Source organism: Chiroxiphia lanceolata, chromosome 1, assembly GCF_009829145.1.
Source record: "Chiroxiphia lanceolata isolate bChiLan1 chromosome 1, bChiLan1.pri, whole genome shotgun sequence".
NCBI lineage: Eukaryota > Metazoa > Chordata > Aves > Passeriformes > Pipridae > Chiroxiphia > Chiroxiphia lanceolata.
The window spans coordinates 155,623,253-155,647,290 of record NC_045637.1 but is presented as its reverse complement, the minus strand read 5'-3'; the positions used below and the strand labels follow the sequence as shown (position 1 = coordinate 155,647,290).

The following is a 24,038-nucleotide window of genomic DNA, read 5'->3' as shown; positions in this document are numbered from 1 at the left end:
CTACCCTGTGCCAATTTTCTTGCACAGAAGTTATTGCACGTATTTTGGTCCCTATTTTAATTGTATAAACCCAAAAATCAATTCCTAAACTGAGCCAGGCCTTAGGGCAAAGCCCAACGATCATGACCTGATTACAGAGCACAGCCTAAACCAGGAATTCGTCCCTATTTCCCCAAGCAGAGGAAAAACCAACCACAAAACTGATCAAGGCAAAAATCACGGGCTGAAAAATGGAAACAGAACTTTATTTTAAGGATCTCTTTGATCATGAAATTGTAGGTTTTTCACTATCAGCGATGAGCAAGTTTGGGTAAAATCGGGTTTGTTCCAATAGCCAAAGGAAGGCAACAGTGAAAAGAAACAACAAATGGAAAAAAATCATAGTTAGAAATTATGAAAGCCCTCGTTTTTTAGTATTTAATTTCCATTAAGTCTCATATTTTTAGATAAACTCCAGCAGCTGGCAGGGTATTTATGGAATATCTATATGGAAAAGACCAAGGGGAAGAGGCAGATAACTACAGGCCAAGTTAGTCCGGATCATTCCACCCTGACTTTGCTAAAAGCACTCAATTAAACCTCCCAGATAAGATTCCAGCTAATGAAGTGAAACCCATTTGGATAATTTAATAAGGCCTAAAGGAGAGATATATAATTAATACCAAACACTTCAAAAAAGGGCCTGTCAAACCAACCTAATTTCATTCCTCAAGACCACAGCTTCAGTTGGGGAAACTGTATGGACAGAACAGACTCAGCTTTATATAAAAGGCAGAGGACTAATATTTTAATACAGAGAGAGATGTTATTCCTGCTCGTGTCAGTGGGGACACAAGTGCTGGAACCCTCCAGTCTGTGTGATATGAGATGGTGAAAACCTGGAGAGTGATAAAGCTCATGGTCTCTAATGACAGGCAAAGGCTTTGATTTTTGCCTGATGGGAAGGACAGAGCGTGGTCTTGTACAAACATAAAAGTCATTCCCACAGGAAGGGGAACAAAAACCAAAAATAAAACTAAAAATTAATGGTTCCCCTTCAGTGGAGGAAGTGAACTGACATTTCATACCCAAATAAAGTGAAAGCACAGAATGTCAAACCCATCCTTACACACAGCTCTAAACAACGAGTAAACCTGAGAGAATCACAAGGCAGTGTCTGTCTTCTGACTCAGGAGAAGCAAGAGTAGATGTCCTGCTGAAAGAGCATCTTCAGCCAGAAACAGCACTTTTAGCCACAAACTTATTCCCTGTCTCAGTGCTGTGCCATGAGAAGCTAAATTCATGGAATCACTGAGGTTGGAAAGGATCTTTAAGATCATTGAGTCCAACCATTCTCCAGCACTGCCAAAGCCATCACTGACCATGTCCCCAAGTGTCACATCCACAGGGCTTTGAGATCCCTCCAGGGATGGGGCCTCCACCCCTGCCACTGATGGACAGCCCTTCCCAGGAGGAATTTTCCCAGTATCCGACCTGACCCTCCCCTGGCACAGCTTGAGACCATTTCCCCTTGTCCTGTCCCTTGATCCCTGGCAGCACAGCCTGACCCCCTGGGCTCCCCCCTCCTCTAAAGGAGTGGATCAGAACTGGAATCAGAAGAGCTCCAGGTCTCCCACATCCCCCTCTCTTCCTGCAGCTGCTCCACCCCAACCAAGCCGTGGTGTTTGACCCGCTGTGGTTCCCTCCAGCCTGTCACACCCCTCTGTCACCTCACCCAACACAGGACCCCCTTCTTCTTCCACCACTCCTGACTGTCTCGTGCGTCCCCAGCTCCACACGAGGCAGCTCTGCCTCCCCCTGGAGCTCCTCCAGCTGACCTCATCTCTCCCTCGCCCACCCAGTTCTCCCTGTGCTTTGGCACCGTCCCACCGCCCTCGCCGGTGCCGGAGCCTCTTCCTCTGCACATCCTGCCTCTTGGAACAACCCTCCTGCAGCTCTGCATCGCTGGCTCCATCTCCTTTCAGATGTCACCAGCGAACGCCCCTTTGTCTGGGGCTCAGCTTTGGAAGGAGGAATGAACTGAACTCATTAGAACGGATTCCTCGTTCCCGGGCCGTGGTTTTTGCCTCAAAGACCACACAAAATGAATTTTACAAGGATGGCCACGGGATCAGATGGGACACATGGCTCTTGGAAGGTTCAACACTTCCTCTACGCTTGATTAATTATATTTTCCCCCAGAGCATGAAGTCTGGGATGGCCAGCAAGCCCAATAAACCTCAAACAGTTCAAACATTACTATTTCTTTGGGAACGTTGGGTTACGAATCCAAGCTCCGGGATTCACAGCCCAAACCAACCAACACAGATCATTTTACACGTTTATTGGCAAATTTTGCCACTGGGGCCCAGTAATTTAAAAAGACTTGAGATCATTTAACTCAAATTTTATCTGACGTTGAATCTCCTGAGCTCCATTAAAACGAGTGAGAGCGTGTTTCCAAGAGCCTGAAACGCTGCTCGTGTTTCACGTTGAACCCGTGGGAAGGTCCCTCTTCAGCAGCAGCAGCAGGAGTGGGACACAGCCTTTGGATGGAGCTGATGTGACCTCAGCTCCAAATTCTTCCCGCACTGGTAAAAAGCCCTCAACTTCTGCTGAACCCTTTTTGGTTTTCAGAGGCACCAGTTCGGGTGTTTCAAGTCCTCTCCTGGAGATTTCCTTTCCCAAGTTTTATTTGCTTTTAGTGTTTATTCTGTTCCTGTGGCAAAACGCAGAGGGAACAGCATCCCTTAAATCAAGCCTGTTCACTAACTGCATTAACCCTGGATCACACAGGGCTCATCTAAGCTGGCCTTGAGGGCCATTTGGATTTGGGTTTGGAACAGGAAGCCCTGGAGAGGAAAAAGGCTGAGCTACAGCCAGAGTCCAGAGGAGGCCCCGGAGATGCTGCCAGGGCTGGAGCCCCTCTGCTCTGGAGCCAGGCTGGGAGAGCTGGGGGGTTTCCCTGGAGAAGAGAAGGCTCCAGGGAGAGCTGAGAGCCCCTTGCAGGGCCTAAAGGGGCTCCAGGAGAGCTGGGCAGCCCTTTCCCACAAAGAAATTTTCCAATATCCAACCTGACCCTCCCCTGGCACAGCCGGAGGCCGTTCCCTCTCATCCTGCCCCTTGTTCCCTGGGAGCAGAGCCCGACTCCCTCCAGCTCCCCCCTCCTGTCAGGGAGTTGGGGGAGCCAATGGTGCCCCTCAGGCTTGCAGCCCTCGGGAGGGGACATGTCAGGCAGGAGCTCAGGACAGGGGACACTCACACGACGGCCTCTTGGGAGTCGCGGCCGAGGTGGTTTTGGCAGCAGGAGCCGCCGAGACCGGAGACGCCGCCGTGGTCTTGGGAGCAGCTGGGGAGCTCTTGAGAGGAGTCTTGGGAGTGGTGGAGGATGGAGGCTTGGAGAGGGAGCTCTTCTTCTCCGTGGGCTTCGCATCCGCAACCTGCAAGCGGGGAGGAGCCGTCAGAGCCGGTGCTGCACCGGCACTGCCAGGGGAGGGAAAGCGCCACAGAAATAAACTGAAATCGTTTAAAGTCTTAAGCACTTAAGCTTGGCACGGCTGAGAGGTTATAATGCAAATTAAAATATAATTAAGGTGAGCAGAAGTGACTGTGTTGAGTGGAGAACACGGAGCACGGACCCCGTGGAGGAGCAGATCCCACCCGGGGCTGGTCCAGCACTGACGGCTGTGAAGGAGGTTTGGATTTCTGGACAAAATGGAACATATCAGTCCACTATCAACACTCCTGGGAGAGATCCCTGCCCTCCATGAGCAGGAATGCTTCCTGAGCTAAGCTGGAGTTTATTGAAACACTGGGGACATGAGAATTGGGTGTCTGTGGCTCATCCCTCACTTGGAAAACTGTCCCTGGTTTCCTCCCTCTCCCTGGTAACTCACTTGTTTGGCAACTGCCTTGTGTCTGAAGTTTGAAAATACTGAGTTAATGTGAGCAAACAAATCAGATGAGAGTCTGATTTTATCAAAAAGGGATTCAGAATGACAGGAAAACTTGAGCCAAGCCAAAGATGCTGGCTCAGAGAAAAGCACAGATTTACACCTGGGCTTTTATACCCTCCCTGCTAACTTTAGATAGTTCTAAAAGACATTCAAATGCAGCTATTTAAGCTTAATATGGCAGAAATGGTGGCATTTAGCCATCAGTGAAGCTTCTGAAATTGATTTTAACATTCCTTTTTAAACCTGAATTCTTCTATATACGATCAGAAGTTAACACAGGGAAGATTCAAGGGACACCTCCCATTCCTAACACATGGATTTCCTATTTCAGCTGGAAGATGAACACTAAGAACTGTCCATGAATCTTCTGTTCTTGGGGAATTACAACCCCCAGCATTTCCTCAGCACAGAAGTGTTATCAGTTCTCTCTGTGCAGCTCTTCCAGTGACCAGGCATCACAAGGAGACACCTAGTGGGAAACACTGGAGTGCTCAAATGGAGTCTCCAATCAGTTTTCCCATGTTCTTGTCTGGATTTAAGAGTTTTATTTGGAAGAAAGTCTTCCCTGTGAGGGTGGGGAGGCCCTGGCACAGGTTGCCCAGAGAAGCTGTGGCTGCCCCTGGATCCCTGGAAGTGTCCAAGGTCAGGCTGGACAGGGCTTGAAGCAACCTGGGCTAGTGGAAGGTGTCCCTGCCCAGGGCAGGGGGTGGAATGGATGAGCTTTCAGGTCCCTTCCCACCCAAACCATCCTGGGATTCTGTGATTCATGGCAGCTCACCAGGAAAATCACAGTAACACAGTCAAGTTTCATTGGCCTCTGTGATGCCACAGTTCAGTGCCTGGGACCTGATGCCATCCACGGGTTAATGGAAGCTGCTCCCAAGAACCCTGCAGCTCCTCACACACTGAATGACCATCCTGACCTTACCCTCCCCTGACTGGCACAGGGATTCTGCTCTGACTGCTGGGGAGAGCTGGTCATTTCCCACGTCCACGAGCCCTGGGAGCTCCCCCAGCACAGCAGGTCGGTTCTTACCTTTGGTTTAGTCTCTTTTGCAGCTAAGGAGGAGGGACGGGTGGTGCTGGTGCCGGGGCGTTTGGCAGTGCTGGCTGCAGGACCTGCAGTCGGGCTCGTGGCTTTTTTGTTTGGGCCTGAGGTGGCCGAGCCCGGGCGCTTGGGGCTGGTGGTGGCCGAGGGCTTGGCCTTCGCTGCTGCCGGCTTTGGAGAGGAGGTGGATGCAGAGGGCTTTGGGTGGGGCCAGAAAGCAAAATCCGGGATAAAAACCAAAGGAATACAACAAAAAAACAGCGCATTGTGAACCAAAACATCGAGCTGCGAGAACACAAAGGTGGTGTTTTAAAGGAAACAAACGATAAGAACAATCAGCTTTCTGTTTTCTGAGCGCAGCAAAGAGCGGAGTGCAGCGGGGCCTCGGGGCAGGGGGTCCTGCCATCCAACCCCAAACCAGCAGGATTTATTCCAGCAGCATCAGAAGCAACAGAAGGAATGGCTGGTAAAGCTGGGATTAGCAACTGGGTGTTCCTGGCCTCCAGTCCTACGTGCAGGACACAGCTCTCCAATTACGGGCACACACGGATTGCAGGCCCTAAATCCTCATCCGATCAACTCCCACGGTCACACGGCCCCTGCCCCAGAGAGACAGAGAGCTCCCGGCCCCCCACCCCTCTGGAATTTGGGGGTGGATTGTGAAGCTCCTGGGAGTAGAGCTCTCTGCAACAAGAGAGCCCCAGTTCCCGAGCAGGATCCCTCTGTGCCCACTGTGTCGTAAACAACTCGGGAGTGTCTGTGCAGCAGGGGTTCATCCTCTGTGTTTGCTACTCCTACCCCAACCCCAGAGTGCACGGGAATAAACCTTTCCACACCTCTATCAAAGGCACTTTCAGCCACGTGGCTGAGCTGTTTGTGACTCTGGGACTGGCTGGGTTTGGTCTGGGAAAAGGGTTCCCAAGCGGAGCTCAGAAAACAGAACCTGGGTTGGCAGAGCTGAGGAAGCAGAAAAGCTGGCAAATAAAACCATGGGAGCGGAGACACTGAAGGCGGAATGGTCCTACCTTGGTCTTCTTCTCCGGGCTGGGAGGAAGCTCCTTGTTGGGAGGAGCTGTGATGTCGTTCCCTGTCACGGCTTCCGCTGGTTTGGGCTCCTCTGGTTTCACTGCAGGGGAAGGAAGGGACACTTTGTAAGTTCAAGCTTTTTTTAATTATATATATATACATATTTTTAGTTTACTGTCATTCGACACAGCAGCAGGAGGAGAGAGAAGTGTGGCAGCTACAGGTTGGTATTTCAGGGAAATTTCCCCAAGCCCAGAATTCCTGTAGGAAGAAAGATCTTCCCTGTAATGGGACAGGTTCATCCACATGCCATTAGCATCCAATTTCTCCTGTTATTCCAGTGGGAAAAGCCAGGCAGCAGATGAAGGGAACCTGTGGTTTAATTCAAATAGCAAATCTTCCCACCCTTCAAACTATTAAAATTAATTCCTGGAATGCTAATGGTGAAGTTCTGACCTCTTCCAGGTTTTACACTGTGACTTATCCTGAAAGGGGTTCTGTTTCCAACTGCCCCTATTGTTAGGCTTGTTTCTTCTGGAACTTTCTCCTGCCCTCCATGAGCAGGGAGGATTCCTGGCAGCCCAAGGGAGCTGGACTGACAACGGGAAAGGTCACACAGGGAAATGGGAAATGGGAAATGGAGTCCAGCTCTGGGGAACAACAGCAGGAGACCCCGGAGCTGCTGCCAGGGCTGGAGCCCCTCTGCTCTGGAGCCAGGCTGGGAGAGCTGGGGGGGTTCCCCTGGAGAAGAGAAGGATCCAGGGAGAGCTGAGAGCCCCTTGCAGGGCCTGAAGGGGCTCCAGGAGAGCTGGAGAGGGACTGGGGACAAGGGATGGAGGGACAGGACACAGGGAATGGCTTCCCACTGCCAGAGGGCAGGGATAGGTGGGATATTGGGAAGGAATTCCTGGCTGTGAGGGTGGGGAGGCCCTGGCACACGTTGCCCAGGGAAGCTGTGGCTGCCCCTGGATCCCTGGAAGTGTATTCCAGGACTTCCATGGAAGCAGGAACAGGGAGCTCCCAGTCCAACACACGTGGATCCCACAGACCCTCGTTAGTGTGGAAACCCTTGTCCCACATTCCCTATAAATTGCTTTAACCCCCAGTTCCCAGCAGTGTTGCTGTGCAGCTGCCACTGCTCTGGGCTCCCTTCCCCTGCAATTCCCGGGGCACTGGGATTTTAGGAAGGCACAAACAACCCATCCCAAATTCCTGCATCCCCCCCCCTCATCTGGGGATTAAATCCAAGTGTTATCTGTGCTGGATGGGCTTTTTATAACCACCCAGCAGACCGTGACACACTGAGGGCCCACTGGAGCACAGAGTGACAACTCCAACAGTAAACAAGTTGTTTTCCACATCTTTCCAAAATTACTATTTATATTTCACATTTTCTTCCTTGTCAGCCTTGACAGGAGCATCTCAATTCTGGTACCAACCAACAAATAAAATCAAGCTGTCCCTTCCACCCACCCCAGCAGGACAGGCTGGCTGTTGTTATTATTTATTTCCCTGACTCCAGGATAAGTTCAGGAGCTTTTTTTCCCTTGCATTGCATCAGCCTCTTCCTACCCATTTATCTTCCAAGTTTTGCAGTGCTATGTTGAGCATCCTGGACACACAAAAAAGGTTTGGGAAGGAAAAAATGTATGGGAAGGAGCAAAATGTATGGCCTGGACATGTGTTTGATTAAAAGTGTATTTATATATTTATACATCAACCAAATATATTTATATATATTCAAATTCTGAAGAATTATCCATGTTCACCTGGAAAACCCCTTGTTTTTGTAGCTAACCTGTACTGGCTCCTCTCTGCTGGGTTTCTCCCCTGCATTTCAATAACCCTGCACATTCTCCCTCATTTCACCTGTCAGCTCCACCCACAGCAGGGCCAGGAGGAGCAGTTGTTGTCAGTGGTTCTGAACAACAACCTCCCGTCCATTCCCTTCTCCCTGCTCCCAGAAACTGCTCCACTGGAATCCTGCCAGTCTCAAATATCCCCGACATCAAGGTGCCTTTCCCTCTGCTGGAATTTACCTTTCAGGTACTGCCTGTCATTAATTATTTCAGCTAATTCAGCAGCAACACAAAACCTCCCGCTGCTGATAAACCACAGCATCCACACCAGGAATTCACTGGCTCAGGGAATGCTCCTCAAAACCCTCAGCTTCCAAAGGTTCAGGATTTAAACTCCCACACTTTCTGAGCCAATCTGAATTTCACGGGGTTTCATGTTAACTGAAAGTGAATTAGAAACAGGGCAGGCCAAGGGGGAATGGCTTCCCACTGCCAGAGGGCAGGGCTAGGGGGGATACTGGGAAGGAATTGTTGGCTGGGAGGGTGGGCACACCCTGGCACAGGTTGCCCAGAGAAGCTGTGGCTGCCCCCGGATCCCTGGAAGTGTCCAAGGCCAGGCTGGACAGGGCTTGGAGCAACCTGCTCTGGCAGGGGGTGGAATGAGATGATCTTTAAGGTCCCTTCCCAAACCCAAGCCATTCTGGGACTTTATGCACCTAGATGGTGATGATAATAATAATAATAATAATAATAATAATAAAAATCCAAAGGAGCAGGGTAGGGAACTTCCCTCCTTCAGGGGCCGTAATTCAGGCTCCTTTTCCCACAGCTTCTGACATTCCAGGGTACACAACCCTGTACAATTCCCCAGGGATTACAGAAGGGTAGTTCTGGGGTTTGATAGTCATTTGCCTCAATTTAAGTCCCAACCCAACGTGCTCATCAGGACATTTGCTTTCATTCATGGTTTAATTACGACGGCGTTTGCCGAGCAGAGAACTGGGACCATTTCCTAGTTACAGGGAATATTGGGAAGGGCTGCCAAACCTTAATCAAATTTGTTCATTAGTCTGAAAGAATAATTTAAGAGACTTTTCAGTTTGCTTGTTCCCCCAAGCTTGGCAACAAACCCCTGAGAGATATTCCAAAGGCATTTTGTTGGGAGCTGTAGCAGGGGCCGGGCTCCTCCTGCTCCTCCTGGTGTTCGGTGAGGGGGAAAATTCAGCTGAGCTGAGTCAGCACCCGGAATTGAATTACTCCTGAGGGAAAGGGGCTTGAAGGAGACAGGGAAGGACATTCCCATCTGGATCTTCCAGGATGACTCCAAGGCATAACCCTGTCACCAGGTACTTTCCCCTGCTGTTACTCACTGCAAGCGGCATCGTTGGCACATCCATCCCCATCCCAATTCCTCACCATTCCCTACTCTCTAAACATGATTTTAATGGTGAAAATACAACTTTTTGGGGTGTCTCAGCTCACAGTTCCACGAGGCACCTCTGCTTCACAATCTCTAAGAGCAACACTGGAGGAAATGATTTGTGTCACTGGTGGGGCCCTGGCACAGGGTGCCCAGAGAAGCTGTGGCTGCCTCTGGATCCCTGGAAGTGCCCAGGGTTGGACGGGGCTTGGAGCAACCTGGGAGAGTGGAAGGTGTCCCTGCCCGAGGCAGGGAGTGGAATGGATGATCTTTAAGGTCCCTTCCAACCCAAACCAGGCTGGAATTCTATATGGAAGTGCACCAGAGAGAACAAAGAGGCCAGTTCTGAGCAAAAGCCCAAAGACACCTGTCCTGCCCAGCCAAGATAATTGGTGCTTTCCGTGTTTTCCTTGGCAAAGTTTCTGCAGGAGGAGTTTGGCACTGGTGGGAACAGCCTTGCTGTCACACCAGAGCCTTCTCTTCTAAAACTCTGCTCAAATTCAGCAACATTCCCTGGGAAGATCCCACCCCAGAGCTGGACCCTCTTGCTGGCTGAACCCCCGCCTTGGCCACGCTCCCTGGTCCAGCTCCTGGTGCTTCCCAGGCTGCACCCACACCATCCCCAGCCTCCAGCCAGCTCTTCCAGGTTCCTCTGGGGATGGAGCTGAGCAAACCAGGATCTACAGTGAGTTGTAGGCAGCAGAAACCAGGTTCCTCCCCTGCAGCAGCCGTGCAGGAGCACTCCTGGCCACCCCGGCCCTGCCCAACCCTCCCTGAGCTGTAGGATCACACAGCCAGAAAGGAGCCACAGCACCAAAAACTTCACTTGGCAAAGGCCCAGTCAAGCCAGCAAGCTAAAAAGCCCAATTTCAAAATAAATTTGTCACCAGAAAGCAGATATTTGCTGCTGCTGGATGAAGAACCCAGCAAACAAGACCATGTGGGGTTTGAATCAAACCAGAGTCAGGGAGAGCAAGGCTCAGAATAAATAAGCAGTGGTAATTTTTCAGAATAAATAGTAAAAATGGGATGATCTGTGCTAAAACTACGCTCAGAGAAATAAGATTTAGCTCCTTCTGACAAAAGGGAACAACAGCCTTCCTACAGATCTGAAAAATGAAGGAAAATAGAACTCTGACGTTTGTCTTGTTCGAGCAGAGGGAGCCATAAAAAACCCACTAATGAGGAAATTTGTAATTCTGCCTCCAAGAGCCAAGTTCCAATAAACACTGTGACGCACACGAAGCATGTGGAGCAGGGACAGGCTCCAGAGAGGTAACTCAGCCCCCTTTGGGGGCATCAGCAGCCACCTGTAATGAGAACTCTGGTGTCTGAGCAGACCCTTAACAGGTTTCATCCTTCAGTTCTCACTCCTCTAAACACTGCCACTCTCTAGGTGGCTCCTCCCAGCAGGTGAGGTACCTTTAGAAGAAATACAACATTATATGAAGCAATTAAAGTGGGTGATGTGGAGGTTTTAAGGATACAATTTTCCCCCAAAAGACCAGAGAGAAGAACAGCTACTTTATCAACTGCAGGGAAGCCCAAAGGGTTCCTCCAAGGCTCAGCATTAAACAGACTCTCTGTTATTTCCTTAAAGCTTCCCTGGTTGGAAGTGAGCCTCACTCCAAACTTTCCTGTTCAGCACCAACACTGCTCAAAAGAGCAACATCCCAGGAGGCTTCGAGCACGTCCTGCGAGTCAAGCACAGAACTGTGGAGGTGGGAAAGTCCTCTCAGACCATGGAGTCCAACCATCCCCCAGCACTGCCAAGGCCACCACTGACCATGTCCCCATGTGTCACACCCACAGGGCTTTGAAATCCCTCCAGGGATTCCACCCCTGCCCTGCCCCATCCCTGGAAGCGTCCAAGGCCAGGTTGGACGGGGCTTGGAGCAACCTGGGTTAGGTGGAAGCAACCTGGAGGGTGTCCCTGCCCATGGCAGGGGGTGGAACTAAATTGTCTTTAAGGTCCCTTCCCACCCAAACCATTCTGGAATTCTATGAATCGAGCACTCCACCTCCATGGACATCCATGAGGTGACATGGCATCACTGATGGGCTGGAAGGGACCTCAGAGGTCACCACCCAACCCATCACCCAAGGCAGGTCCCAGCAGAGCAGCTCCCTACAGCCATTCCCACGTCATTCCCACATGTCAGGAAGAGCTACCTCAGTGTGAGGGAGGTCAAAACCTGGAAGGGGCTCCCAGAGACTGCAAGGTCTCCATCCATGGGGACACTCAGACCTGGAAGGGACACACATGGCCCTGTGGATCTGCTCCCCTGTGGATCTGAGTGGAGGCTCACACCCTTCCAGTCCAAGTGACTCCGTGTTACAGCTCCACAGAGGAGGGAGCCAACAATGTCCACGATTCAGCCATCGGGTTCTTGAAGCCAAATCCTCATTATAAATAACTATAAATAGTCTTCCTAGCCATAAGGAGAAAAAACCCCATCCCACTCCTCCAAAATGATCTCTCTCCCCATCCTGTGACTTCCAGTATGGAAACAACCTTCCTGTCCAGCAGCTTTTCAGCCCATGTAGCCATTCCACATTGGAATGCCAGGACCAGGCAGGTTGGAAGGGATGGCTGGAGGTCATTGAGCCCAATCCCACACTCCAGTTACACCACATTGCTCAGGGTTTATTGTCATACTCTGAGCATCCTCCAAGGGTGGAAATTCTGCATCCTGGGGCTTCTCCCCCAGGATCTGATTAACCTCATGGTAAAAGAATGAAAGATAACATCTCCCAGCTCACAAATTCCTGGCAGAAGATGTTTTACAGCTTCGCTGTGAATCCCTCACAAGTCACCCAGCGCCGTTTGCTTTCATCTGCTGCTGCTATTTCTGTTTGATGACCCACATTCTTATCCTGGAAAAACAGAACTGTCTTCTCCTGTTCACAACTCTCATGTCATTGATGACTCTGTGGACAGCAACACAACCTCCTCCCTCTCCAACCCTCCCTCCCAGGCTACAGAGCCTGAGTTTCTTTGGCCCTTCCCTGGGTGAGAGTCTCCAACACCATGTTTTATTTATCATATTTCTAATTATACAGAGCCTTTTTGAGGCAGATTGTGGATTGACACACTGTGCTCAAATGCAAGCACATGGAATCAAGCAGTCATGGAATGGTTTGGGTTGGAAGAGACCTTAAAGCTCATCCAGTGCCACCCCCTGCCATGGGCAGGGACACCTTCCACCAGCCCAGGTTGCTCCAAGCCCCTTCCAACCTGGCCTTGGACACTTCCAGGGACCCAGAGGCAGCCACAGCTTCTCTGGGCAACCTGTGCCAGGGCCTCCCCACCCTCCCAGCCAAACATTCCTTCCCAATACCTCACCTGAATTTCCCCTCTTTCTGTTTGAAAGGATTTATAAACTGATACATTTTCTTTCTATTTTGTTCTCCCTTCCTTTCTGAATTCCTCGAACTCCACTTGCTGAAGGAAAGGCACACAAAAGCATCCTTCTGCCATCTCCACCCTATGAATGCAGCACAGAAGCAAACCCTGCAGGGTCCCAGCTCTGTGAGGTGATGCTGGAACCCTGGAGGGAGCAAACACAAACCTTCAGCCTCCTCGAGCCCTTCACCATCAGTTTGTGTAACAGCTCCTGTGAAAGCTGCTGCTGTGTGTGAAAACCCCCCAAACAGGTACTAAATCTGGAAAGCTTTACTCTTTGTGTTCCCTGGAGGAGTACAACGAGAAAAAAGCACTTATAAAAAGGCACCCATGAGAACCTTTTTAAACTTAAACCCTGTTCCTGCACTGTTTTATAAATCATGGCACTCAGCAGAAATGTGGGCAGGTATTTCTCCAAACACCAAGGAGCAGCTTAGTCAGGGATAAGCATTCCCAAAAATCCATCCTCCATGTCAAAAGGAGCAGGTGAAGACTGCAGTAGAACACATTTTGGGCTTGAAACAGCCCAAGAAAACAGAAAAAGTACTCGTGTTTTCTGGCCCTGAGGTGAGCAGAAGCTCAAGGGCAGCACTGGCTCCATCCTGAGCAGCTCCAAGACTTCCAGGGCTGTTCCATCCTTTTTCCCCACCCGGAGGGTGGTTGGGCACTGACCAGGCTCCCCAGGGCAGTGGGCACAGCCCCAAGGCTGCCAGAGCTCCAGGAGGGTTTGGACAGGGGGGGATTGTTGGGGTGTCCGTGCAGGGCCAGGGGTGGGACTCCCCCCTTTTCCAGCTCAGGATATTCTGGGATTCCCTTCTCCCCTTTATTAGAGCGTTTCTGTGGGCACTGGGGTCTGTCTGCCCTGAGCCCCCTGCCCTGCCCTGTCCCCCTGGCTGAGGGACCTGCATTTCCAGGGCTGGGTTTCACCTCTCTTGCCCCCGGGGCTGATCCGGTCACCGAAGGGGACCCGCAGCTGGCTCCCAACGTGCACGAGGGCAGGCACTCATCCCCCAGATCCCCACCAGGGATATTTAGCAGGCTAAGCTGAACTAAAACATCATTCAATGAAACAGCTCCATAATTCTCATTGGGATTAGAGTCATCAGCTGAAAATCCATTAAGAGAAATAGATTAAGCAATAAGGCAATGACCATCTTTATCTTTACTCTCCCTCTTGAACGTAAACAACCCCAGAAACAAAACCAGCCCGTGCTGGGGAGGCACCAGCTCCTTCTTCTTCCCCCATCACCACCCCGAAGGAGCTGCTTCACCCCAACAGTCACCCCCAAACAAAGCCTGTCTGTTTAAGGCTCCGAGACAAAAATATCTACAAATACAACAAATCCCCGTTCGAGTAGAAATACAACCCTGAGCTGCTTCCTCCCCTCCAGAAAAGGCTAAATAAAACATCTCCTGCTTGACCCAAATACAGAGGAGCTCAGCATTTTATTTGGCACCAAATGCAGCTCAATCAACATGTACATTTTAACTCGTTATCCAGAACTGAGGAATAAACCAGATGTCCTCTTTGCCTGCATCTTGTAAACCCAAGACTCCAGCCTTGTTAAGATTCTATTTTTTCCCCAGCAAGGGAAATCCTAAATCAGAACTTGTTCTTCTAGAACAACCCACAGTACTTTCCATGTTTGTCTCACAGGGCATGAACTGAAACCAAACAGCTGTTTCAAGTAACACCTCCCCATCAAACTGAAACCAGCAGCAAAACCACACAGGGAGCAGAAGCTGTTTCAGAGGGGATGTCAGGTGGGAGCAGGGAAGAAACTGCCTGAATTTGTACTTCAGCCTGTCCCTAAAGCTGGTCTGAACATGAGGAAACCTCTGAGAGTTTGGGCAGTGCTTGGGCCAGGGGACACCCGGGGTATGTCCACAGAACTCAGAGAAACCCAAACTGGTTTGGGTGGGAAGGGACCTCAAAGCTCATCTCATTCCCCCACCCTGCCATGGGCAGGGACACCTTCCACTAGCCCAGGTTGCTCCAAGCCCCAGACACTTCCAGGGATCCAGGGGCAGCCACAGCTTCTCTGGGCAACCTGGGCCAGGGCCTCCCCACCCTCCCAGCCAGGAATTCCTTCCCAATATCCAACCTAAATTTATCCTCTTTCAGCTTAAAGCCATTCCCCCTTGTCCTGCCCCTCCAAGCCCTTGTCCAAAGTCCCTCTCCAGCTTTTCAGTATCTGAAGGCACAAAGCTGCTCTTCCACACTGCTCAAGATGCAAAACAATGCCAGTCCTGTCTCGGGACACTTAAACACAAAGATGCCACTGAGGACCCAACCAGTCCAAGGCCCAGTTCTCGTGCCTCACCCGATTCCAGCCCAGTACAGCAGCTGGGCTGAGGGTCCTTCTCACCCTCACATCAGCTGACAAACCCCTGGCCTTGGACCTGCAGCCCAGCAGCTTATAGACCTTTACACCACGTGGGACCCACTCAGAGAAATTCCCACTTTTTAAGCCCTGCCACACTTGGCACCTCAAGTTTGCCGCAGGAATTCCCAGGGATGAGCAGTGCACAACCTATTTCTGCTGCTGAACACCTCCCTGCTCTTCTCATCCCTGTCCCCAGAGGAAGGGGGAGAGGAAGGATGGAGGATGTGCTGTGAAGGTTTGAAGGTCGTGTCCCTCAAAACCCCCATGGGTTTGCCATTTCTGAGAAAACACAGCATGGGACAGGGAACCAGGGACCCCCTGACTGACCTAAAGATCACAATAACCTTCAGCATCAGTCTGAAACTCAGCCCCTGAGAAATGCCAACATTTATTTCCTACTTAAGGCTGAACACACACACACCAAGGAAGATTTTCCAGTGACCCATCACCAGCCCCTTCATCGCCCCCTCTTTCCTGCAATCATTTCTGCCTTTTCTGCCTCATGTCAGCTCATTATGAGGTAGCTGGGCTGATATTCCTAATCCCATAATTAACTTTAATTGTTGCAGACCTGGGGCCAGGGGCTCTCACAGCCTCACTCATGCTGGGAGCCCCAGATTCTGTGTTCACCCTCAGCACAAAGTGTTTTTCTAAAAAAAAACCCTGCAGGAGAGTCAGGAGTTACACTGGACTTCGCTCATGGGTTATAAAGAAATGGGAGTGGGAAAACCAAGATGAGTTTCTGATGCACACACTGAGCTGGGGAGTGACAGAGGTGACAGATCCAACCTGGGGGTCCAGCAGAGCCGGAATTCCTGGTGCTTCAGAGCAGAAAATGTTTCCAGGAAGTGCCCAGAGGATGAGGAAAGGCAGAGGGTGAAGGGGGTGGGGAAGGACAGAGCTCAGGGCAGGTGGGGATGAGGTACAAATAAATGTGCAGGAACTCACACACAGCTCACAGGAATCAAAGCAAAGCTGTCCTTGGTGCTGGGGAGAACCTGCAGTGATTCCTGGGGGACTGAGGGCCAGGGCAAGTCCTGGGCTCAGCTCTGAGCAGGACTAATCTGCAGCAGGATCTCCTGCCTTAAAATATCTGTCCTGGGCACGCGAGAGGTTTGACTGGGAACACCTTTTTAGACTGAAATTAAACCAAATGTGCCATCACTGCATGAGCTTTAAGGCCCCTTTCGACCCAAAGCATCCCAGGATTCTGTGGTGCCACTGATACCCAACTACCTGCAAGAAAGAAATGTTTTATGTGCAATTCTAGGACACCTCAAAAAAACCCAAAAGTAGCAGGTGTTTAGGGAAAAACTCCCCAACCCTGGGTGGGTAGAACCAGGCAAGTCTGCTCTAGCTGGAGATACCATTCCAATGATTGGAATCAGGTTGGAACAAATTCTTTAAAGAATTTTTTAGGATGAAAAAAGTGACAAAATTTGTTACTCAGGATCCAACTGCCAAGTTCAGAATGGACAGCCAGAATGGGCAGAAAAAGAGAGGAATTAATAAAAAGCAGGAAAAAAATCTCTTTCTATCAGATAAAATCGATCCCAAATTGGCCACTTTGGACACGTTACCTCAGGACTGGATGGAGACCTGGAAGGTGAAAGCCAGCACTGAGGCAGCAGAAGCTGCTGAGGATACCAGGGGTAATTGAGCCCTGAATAAATGCAAAGGACAGGTTTAGCATCAGCTCCAGCTTCCAGGCAGCACTGCCTGCTTGGAGGAGTTATTCTTATTATAACCACCTCTCTGCTGATCAACAGGACAGGAAAAAACACTCAGCACAGAAAGTCTGAAGGCTTTGCAGAAATGTCTGAGGAGCTTCTGCCTGGTTCCTCCTGCATTCCAGAAATTCTCTCTTAACTGCACATATAGAAAGCAAAGAAAATATTTATTTGCGTTTACTGCTTTGTTTGCTTCCAGGAGAAGATAAATTCAGAGATTCCTAAGGGTATAAAATTAAAGAGAGTAAAAAAGAAGTTACAGTTCTATGATATTCATGCCCAGAAGGGCCCCTGAGTGCTCTGCCAGCTCAGCTATGACCATATCAGCACACTCAGACCTGTGGTCATAAGGACAGCAACAAGCTTTTAAAATAAAGATTGTGAGAGCAAAATTTGAAACCTAAATGCTGAACAAACCCTTGGCAACAGGAATGAGCCATCTGCAAAGCCCAGCCCAGGCACAGCACCCCAAGCACTCCCATCTCTCCGTGACCTTTCCATCACTGATGCTCAGCCCTGCTGGGGAAAACGTGTCCATCCTCCTCAGATGAGCTTTTCAGTGTTCTTCTGACTTAAAGACCCCACAGACCTCTGGTTTGGAGCAGCTGCCTCCTGAGCTGGACAGAATTCACCAGCCAAGCCAAGCTGGGGTTCCTACTCGCCCAAAACGTGAACCCTGTTGCTGGTTTGCCTCCTTGCAGTTAAACCTCAGTGGCAGAGCAAGTGCTGGCAAGTCCCACCACCCCAAAAAACCTGGGGCATGAAAGGTGTCACCAAACCCCACCACCCCAAAAAACCCAGGGCATGAAAGGTGTCACCAAACCCCACCACCCCAAAACCCCTGGGACATGAAAGGTGTCACCAAATCCCACCACCTCAAAAAACCTGGGACATGAAAGGTGTCACCAAACCCCACCACCCCAAAACTCCCGGGACATGAAAGGTGTGCACAAACACAGTAATTTCTGGTTTTTTCTGTTCCACATTTGCTGCTGACATCACTCCCATCATGTTTCAGCTCTCAAGACACTCGGTGACCCTCCAACATTTAAACACCAAACTGAGCCCAGGTGAACACGAACCACAGGGGGCTGGTGGAGCCCAAGCCAACACGTGCCCATGTCCCTCGTCCAAACCTCACCCCAGCCCCAGCCAGGACCTCTCTGTGATCACCACAGGAGATCTGATGGATCCCTCCTGCCTGAGAGGACCTGACAGCTCAGCTCAGGCTCCAAAGGACCCACGCCTGCCCCCCGTGATGTGCCACCCGAGTGACACGGCTCCGTCTCACGGCTGCCAGGGCCACTCAAACTCTGCCCACCCAGCCGACCGCAAGGAACAAGGGAACACTGGGATGATGGAGAGGGGAGAAGGTCCCCATCCTGAACACCCCGTCCCTGGGAGCCTCCAAGGCCAGGCTGGACAGGGCTTGCAGCAACCTGGTCTAGTGGGAGGTGGAACGAGGTGAGTTTTAAGGTCCCTTCCAACCCAAACCCTCCTGGGATTCTGGGATAAGGTGAGACACGCTGGCACTCCAGAGAGGGGAGTTTTGTACTGCCCAAACCTTGTTCTACAGCTCTCCAGCCATGAGACCTGCAAACTGAAGCACCTTGGAGAAATGATTAGAGGGAAGTAAACCCTAATTAGGCGCAGGGAGTGATTAGTGCCAGCCGGGTGAAGGACGGTGACCAGAGGCTGGCGTGGGCAGCGGGAGCCGCCCGAGTGACCATGGGGTGTCACTCACACACCACGGAACCAGCAGAGAACTAATCCATGGGCAGCAGAGACTGTCCTTGCCCTGCTCAGCTCAGCAACCCGAATTCAGCGGTTTGGAGCTCTACCTGCGCTCACACCCCTCTCCACACACCCCTCTCCACACACCCCTCTCCACACACCCCTCTCCACACCGGGGCTTTACTCTCCCCTCTCAGCGCGACAGCGCATTATCCTTCCCATTTAACATCCATCCTCCGAGGCAAATCCTCTGAGGGTTTAGCAAACCAGCCACAAAAGGAGCCATTCGATGCAAAAACCCTCATGCAAATCTTTTGTCTTTATCCCCTGACACATTCTCTTTCCTCTCCCCGTGCAGAGCTCCCGTTAATGCAGGCGGGTGACAGACAAAGGACAAACACCATCCTCGCATCCAAAATCTGGGAAAAAAGCAGGTTTATTGCTGGCTGAAGCTGGCAAGAGGGACAGAGATGTTGTTCCAGGAGGGAGAACAAAGATGAACTACTATTCTCACAGATTTTAAATCCGGGAAGAGTGAGCTCATACATCACAGCACTATTCAAACAACAACCCCACCGAACACAACAAGCTGCTATTGACCCTCGGAATGGGAAAAGCTCCATTGAAACGGGGGGTTTGGGAAAGAGGTTCCAGAAAGTGACAGGGAAATTCCACTTCGAATTTCAGCACAGGGACGAGCTTAACTCTGTAAATCACTGCACCCATCACTCTTGCTGCTCCCCTCACACAGAAATCCCAAAAGGTGCCAAAGGCTTACGGGGAAAAGCACAATTTGCAGATTTTTTTGGCACGGGTTGAAAGGTTTGAACTTTGACATGGCCCTGGCTCTAACAAAAGGGCTTGTGACCAGAGGGTACCTCTGCTCCTGGGGGCTGTGGCAGGACGGTGCCCAAAAGAGATCGGTGTGGATCCCTGTGGATGCCACAGATTTTGGATCCATCGGTCAGGTTTGGGATCCCAACAAGCAACTAACAGCCGGTGCTGCAACGGATGCCGTGCAGGCAGCCAGGCAATAACTTGTCACGTTTCCCCTCCATTTTTATCTACCTGGAAACCCAGCCTTTGTTCCACCTCCCGGGTGAGGACCGTGCCGCTCTCCGGGCTGTCCCGAGCCGCCCACCCCGCGCCTCCGGGCTCTAAAGTCACTCAGTGACTTCCCAGCTCCTGCCTGCTCACTGCCCAGGGAGGTAAAAATTAGTAACATACCATCACGTGGTAAATCTCCTTGCTTGGGAGCCGGGGAGCTCTGCACATTGCTGACCTGGATTTCTTTTCTTTCCGGAGGAGCCGTTTTGCCGGGTTCCATCTCGGTGCCTTTGCCTTTGGGGGAATCGAAGCCCCCGGCGGCTCCATCGGCGGCATTTCTCTTCTCCTTCTTCCCCGCCGCCTCCTCCCTCTCTTTGTCCTGGCTGCCGATCTCAGGGATTTGCTCCAGCTTGCTCTGGTAGACGCTCGGGCTGCCCAGGTCTTTCTTCCCTGAGTTGCCGCCGCCGTTCCACTCCTCTCTCTTCTTGGCCGCCGGCTCCTCGGCCGGCAGGGACTGGCGCTGCCTCCCGTCCAGGCTGGGCAGCCCCGCTCGGCTCTGCTCGGCGCCCGAGCCGCAGACAGATGTTTGCTCTTCTGCCACGGTCATTGACCTCTTCATCGGGGCGCTCGGCTTCCTGGCCGTGGGGCTCGAGCTCTGGGTCAGGCTGCTATTAGGAGAGAGCAGCCCAGTGGCGACGTCTTCTCTAAGCACCGGCTCAGGGTATTTATCGGCCAGGTTAAGGGTTAGGGGCACCGACAAGTGAGAGGACTCTGACATCGCACGCCTCATCGCCTTCCTTTGGTGGGCAGCCCTGTCCAGGAAACTGCCTTCATCCTCACAGCCCAGCCTGTCCTCCATCTCCTCCTCCAGCTCGGCGCCGTTGTTGAAGTAACTACTTTTGGAGTCATCTTGGGCGAGCTCCACCGTGGTCCTCGGAGGGTCTGCCTTGGGTGCCGGCGAGGAAGGGGAGACCCTGCTCTGCCCGTAGCTGTCATTGACCACCCCAATCACACAATAGCTGGGGGCTCCATCTTTTTTCACGGCCGCTTCGTTAGACCCCGAATCCTTAGGCAGGATAGGGTGGAAATTGGGATTCCAGACACTGATTTCCTGCTCCTTCACGAATTTGCTGGGATCGCTCTCCGACACGGACACATGGGGCAGGTTTGGCTCTGGCTGGCACTTGGTCTCCACCCCAGCCTTACCGACTGCTTTCTCCTGATCGGTGATGGCTTCATTTTTCCCCAGCCCGGGACCGGGTTTTTCGGCTCCCGCCTGTCCCACGCGAAAATCTGTCGTTTTAGGGTTTGCGAAGTTCCCTTCCGCAGAAGGAAACGTGTCAGAAATCAGAGACCAGCTCTCAAGGTGACCTGCAGCCGCCTGGTATTTTTTGCCTTGCACCTCAATTTCTCTTTTGTCTTTCTGAGCTATTTTTAGCTCTTTGTCTAGCTTCCCTTCGAAGAAGCAGAGCTTGTCCTCGTCCGTGAATCCGGCGTTCTTAACGAGCCCGTCCTTAATCGGTCCCCCCGAGTTTACATTCAAGCCAATCTCGTTAAGCTTCCCCTCGGTCCTCTGCCACTCGAACTCGGTCTTGCCGAAGTCCTTCGGGGACTCCATGCGGTGGAAGGCTTCCGAGAAGCTCTCGCCGCCCTTGCCCTTGCCCAGCTGGCTGTACTCGGAGAGCGGCTGCTTGTTGGACAGGGACATCCCGGCTGGCTCCGCGTCCTCCGGCGGCTGGAGCGGCGATGGAGCTGCCGAGCTCCGGCTGCCGGCGCCGCTGACGACACAACGTGCCCCCTGTTATTCATGACAAAACTCCTTCCTCCCCACCCCCTGCGCCGTCGCCTTCATTTGCTGCAGTCAGCCACTAGTTCAAAAGAAGACGGGCAGGTTCCATCCCTTTGTGGGGAAAGCTGAGGAATTCACTCCGGACACACGGACACCCGGCCCCGGGCACCGGCTGGGGGGGGTTTAACCGCCTCAGGGAAAGGGCTTTTCTGGGAGAAGTGTCTGGGGGGTTGTTATGCATTTGGGGCAACATCCCCATCTCCTTTTGCTCTGTCCAACTCTGCTGATCGATGCTTTTATCAGATTAATTCCTGAGCCACTCCAGGAACGCGCGGGGACCAAGGTCAGCAATTCTCCCCACAAACAAACCCGAAACACAACACCCCCCCCCAGCCCAGCCCCGAACACCACAGCACAGAATGACCTCTTTCAGCACAAGGGCTTTGTTTTCCCTGCATTTCAATATATTCTTTTGGACTCAACAGTGATCACAAGTCCTGCTGTAATGAGGATTTCACAATTCACAACCCGGGTCGCTCCTGCAAGCGAGAGGACAAAGCTGAAAGGGATGGAATGAGACATGTTTGGAAAGGCCTTGGATACTGCAAGCTTGATATTCTTTTTTTTTTTTAATGGGAACATATCTTACAATATTTTTAGCTGATTTAAAGATCCCATATATCTGTGTTTTGAAACAACTGCCTCTTGACCCTGACAGAATTCACCAGCCAAGCCAACCCCAGGGCCTAGTTGCCCAAAATATGAATTTCACTGCCAGTTTTCCTGGTTGCAGACAGATTATTTTTTTTCTGTCACACTTAATTTACCCCCAGCATTGCTCATTTTGTGTTGACCTGTCCCAGACCAGCCTCAACTGTCTGACATCCACTCCTGGGCCTCTGTTCCCAGCATCTCCACAAGGCTTTTCTGACTGGGAGCCTTGATTTGGACACTGTTCCCCTGGTCAAACTGGGCTGGGGATTGTTTGGAAACTGCATTAGCACCGAACTGCAGATTCATCTTTTATTCTTAAGTGCCTGATGCAGATTAATCCTTGACTAAGGCAAATTTCCCTCTCTGAACCAGGGTCACAACCCATCGACCGCTGCGGATATCGATACGTTCCACTCGGGGAGGAAACGTTGTCCTCAGAGCTGATGGAAAAGGCCTCCCCTGCTCCAGCTGAACTGAGAGAAATGTATTTTTATCCCCAGAGCCTGCAAGTTCCTCTACGCCCCCTGAATTGAACCTGCTGTGAGAAATGCTACAATCCACACATTTATCTGCTTGTATTTAAGCTTGGGATTTAAGGCAGCGCTATATTTAAAAACAATGACTAAGGAACTGTAAGTTAGATGAATCTTTCCTGACAGCCTCTAATTAACCAGAATAGTTCCACCCACAACCTTCACTCCTCAAAGAACCTCAATGATTTTTCTCTGCTCTAAAACACTCAGAGGTGTCTTGCTGGTGGAAAATGGGCTCTCGGCTCACGGCTTGTGTTCTCCCTCCTCGCTGATGTGGGACTAATGTTTGCAAGCACTTGCTCACTCTGAAAGTACTTGTTCTGCTCCCCAGACTGGCAGACCTGGGAGTCTCTAATCCTGTGTAATTACTGTTATTCCTCCACCACTGAGTCAATCCAAACCAGGAGTTTTTTACAGGAAATCTCAATCCATCACAGATCCCTTAAAGCACTTCCCCAGGAGCGAGGGCAGGTCTGGAGAGCTCTCTGAAACCACCCAGGGGCTTTGTATTTGATTTATTTTTTTTTTTTTAAAGCAAACATCTACCATTTAAAAGAGAGAAGAAAACCCTCTTTGATTTGGGGGTTGGTAGCTCAGAGCCTGGGATCAGGGAAGGGATCTGCATCACTGGAGAGAAATGCCTGACTCACACTGTCGACGGACAGCCAGGAAGAGCCACCACTGCTGCCTTATTAAATAATATCTGTTAATGCAGGAAATGAACCCTATTCAATACCTGGGCTCCTCAGAAGCAGGAGAGTGCTTAGCCATGAAAAATCTCCAAACTCATCTAATATTTAATCTCTCAGAACATTAATGGAGGTAATGCAGAGTTCACTCACTGAGAGCTTTTCAACATGCCCACAGCACACTGTTCCCTGATTCCTCCCCAGTTCCAGTGCCCCAGCCTCTACCTGCTACCAGATTATCTTTTTAAAGTCTGAATTCATTAATATTCTGCTCCTGAAGCTGTGCCATGGTGGTTGAGATTCCAGCAAGGTCAGGAATGGCCACTCCCAAGCCATGACCAGCAGCCCTCACAGCTTTGGGCCCAGTTGTTCCTTTGGATTCTTACAAACCCTACATTTTCTGAGGAATTAAAAAGGAAACCAGTCAGTGAAGACAAGCCAGAAAGGGTGGGAGGATGTTCAGGACAAAGAGATCTTGAAAAGCAACTCAGATGATAAAGGGCTCACACTGAAGCAGAGTCGGGTTGGAAGGGTGACTTAGACACCCTGACACTAAGCCCAACCACTGCTTTTATCCTCACTTCAACTTTGAGGAAGATTTCACAGTCCTCAAATACCAAATCTGGGGTTTCACAGTCCTTTGGGCTCTCCCCCATCTTTCAAGTCAGATAAGAGCAGTGAAATCCTTACGAGCTCTTGTCAATCAGGCCCCGGTCCAGCTCCTGGACATGGAGCTTCACCCACTGCCTGAAGCTTCTCACACCCTCCCAGTGGTGAGACA

General features: G+C 51.1%; 1 protein-coding gene across 5 annotated transcripts in view; it reads right to left on the bottom strand.

The window, feature by feature from the left end:
• MAP4 (microtubule associated protein 4) overlaps nucleotides 1-24,038 on the bottom strand; it is a 145,377-nt gene that overhangs the window by 18,153 nt on the left and 103,186 nt on the right. For 3 of the 5 annotated variants that reach the window (XM_032686511.1, XM_032686519.1, XM_032686533.1), the window contains exons 13-15: nucleotides 6,009-6,109; nucleotides 4,972-5,181; nucleotides 3,242-3,419 (exon numbers count right to left, since the gene is read on the bottom strand). In XM_032686511.1, coding sequence (XP_032542402.1) covers nucleotides 3,242-3,419; nucleotides 4,972-5,181; nucleotides 6,009-6,109 — 489 coding nt within the window. Of the gene's footprint in view, nucleotides 1-3,241; nucleotides 3,420-4,971; nucleotides 5,182-6,008; nucleotides 6,110-19,712; nucleotides 21,697-24,038 lie in introns of those variants that run through there. The other 2 variants (XM_032686542.1, XM_032686527.1) reach the window with 2 other exon arrangements.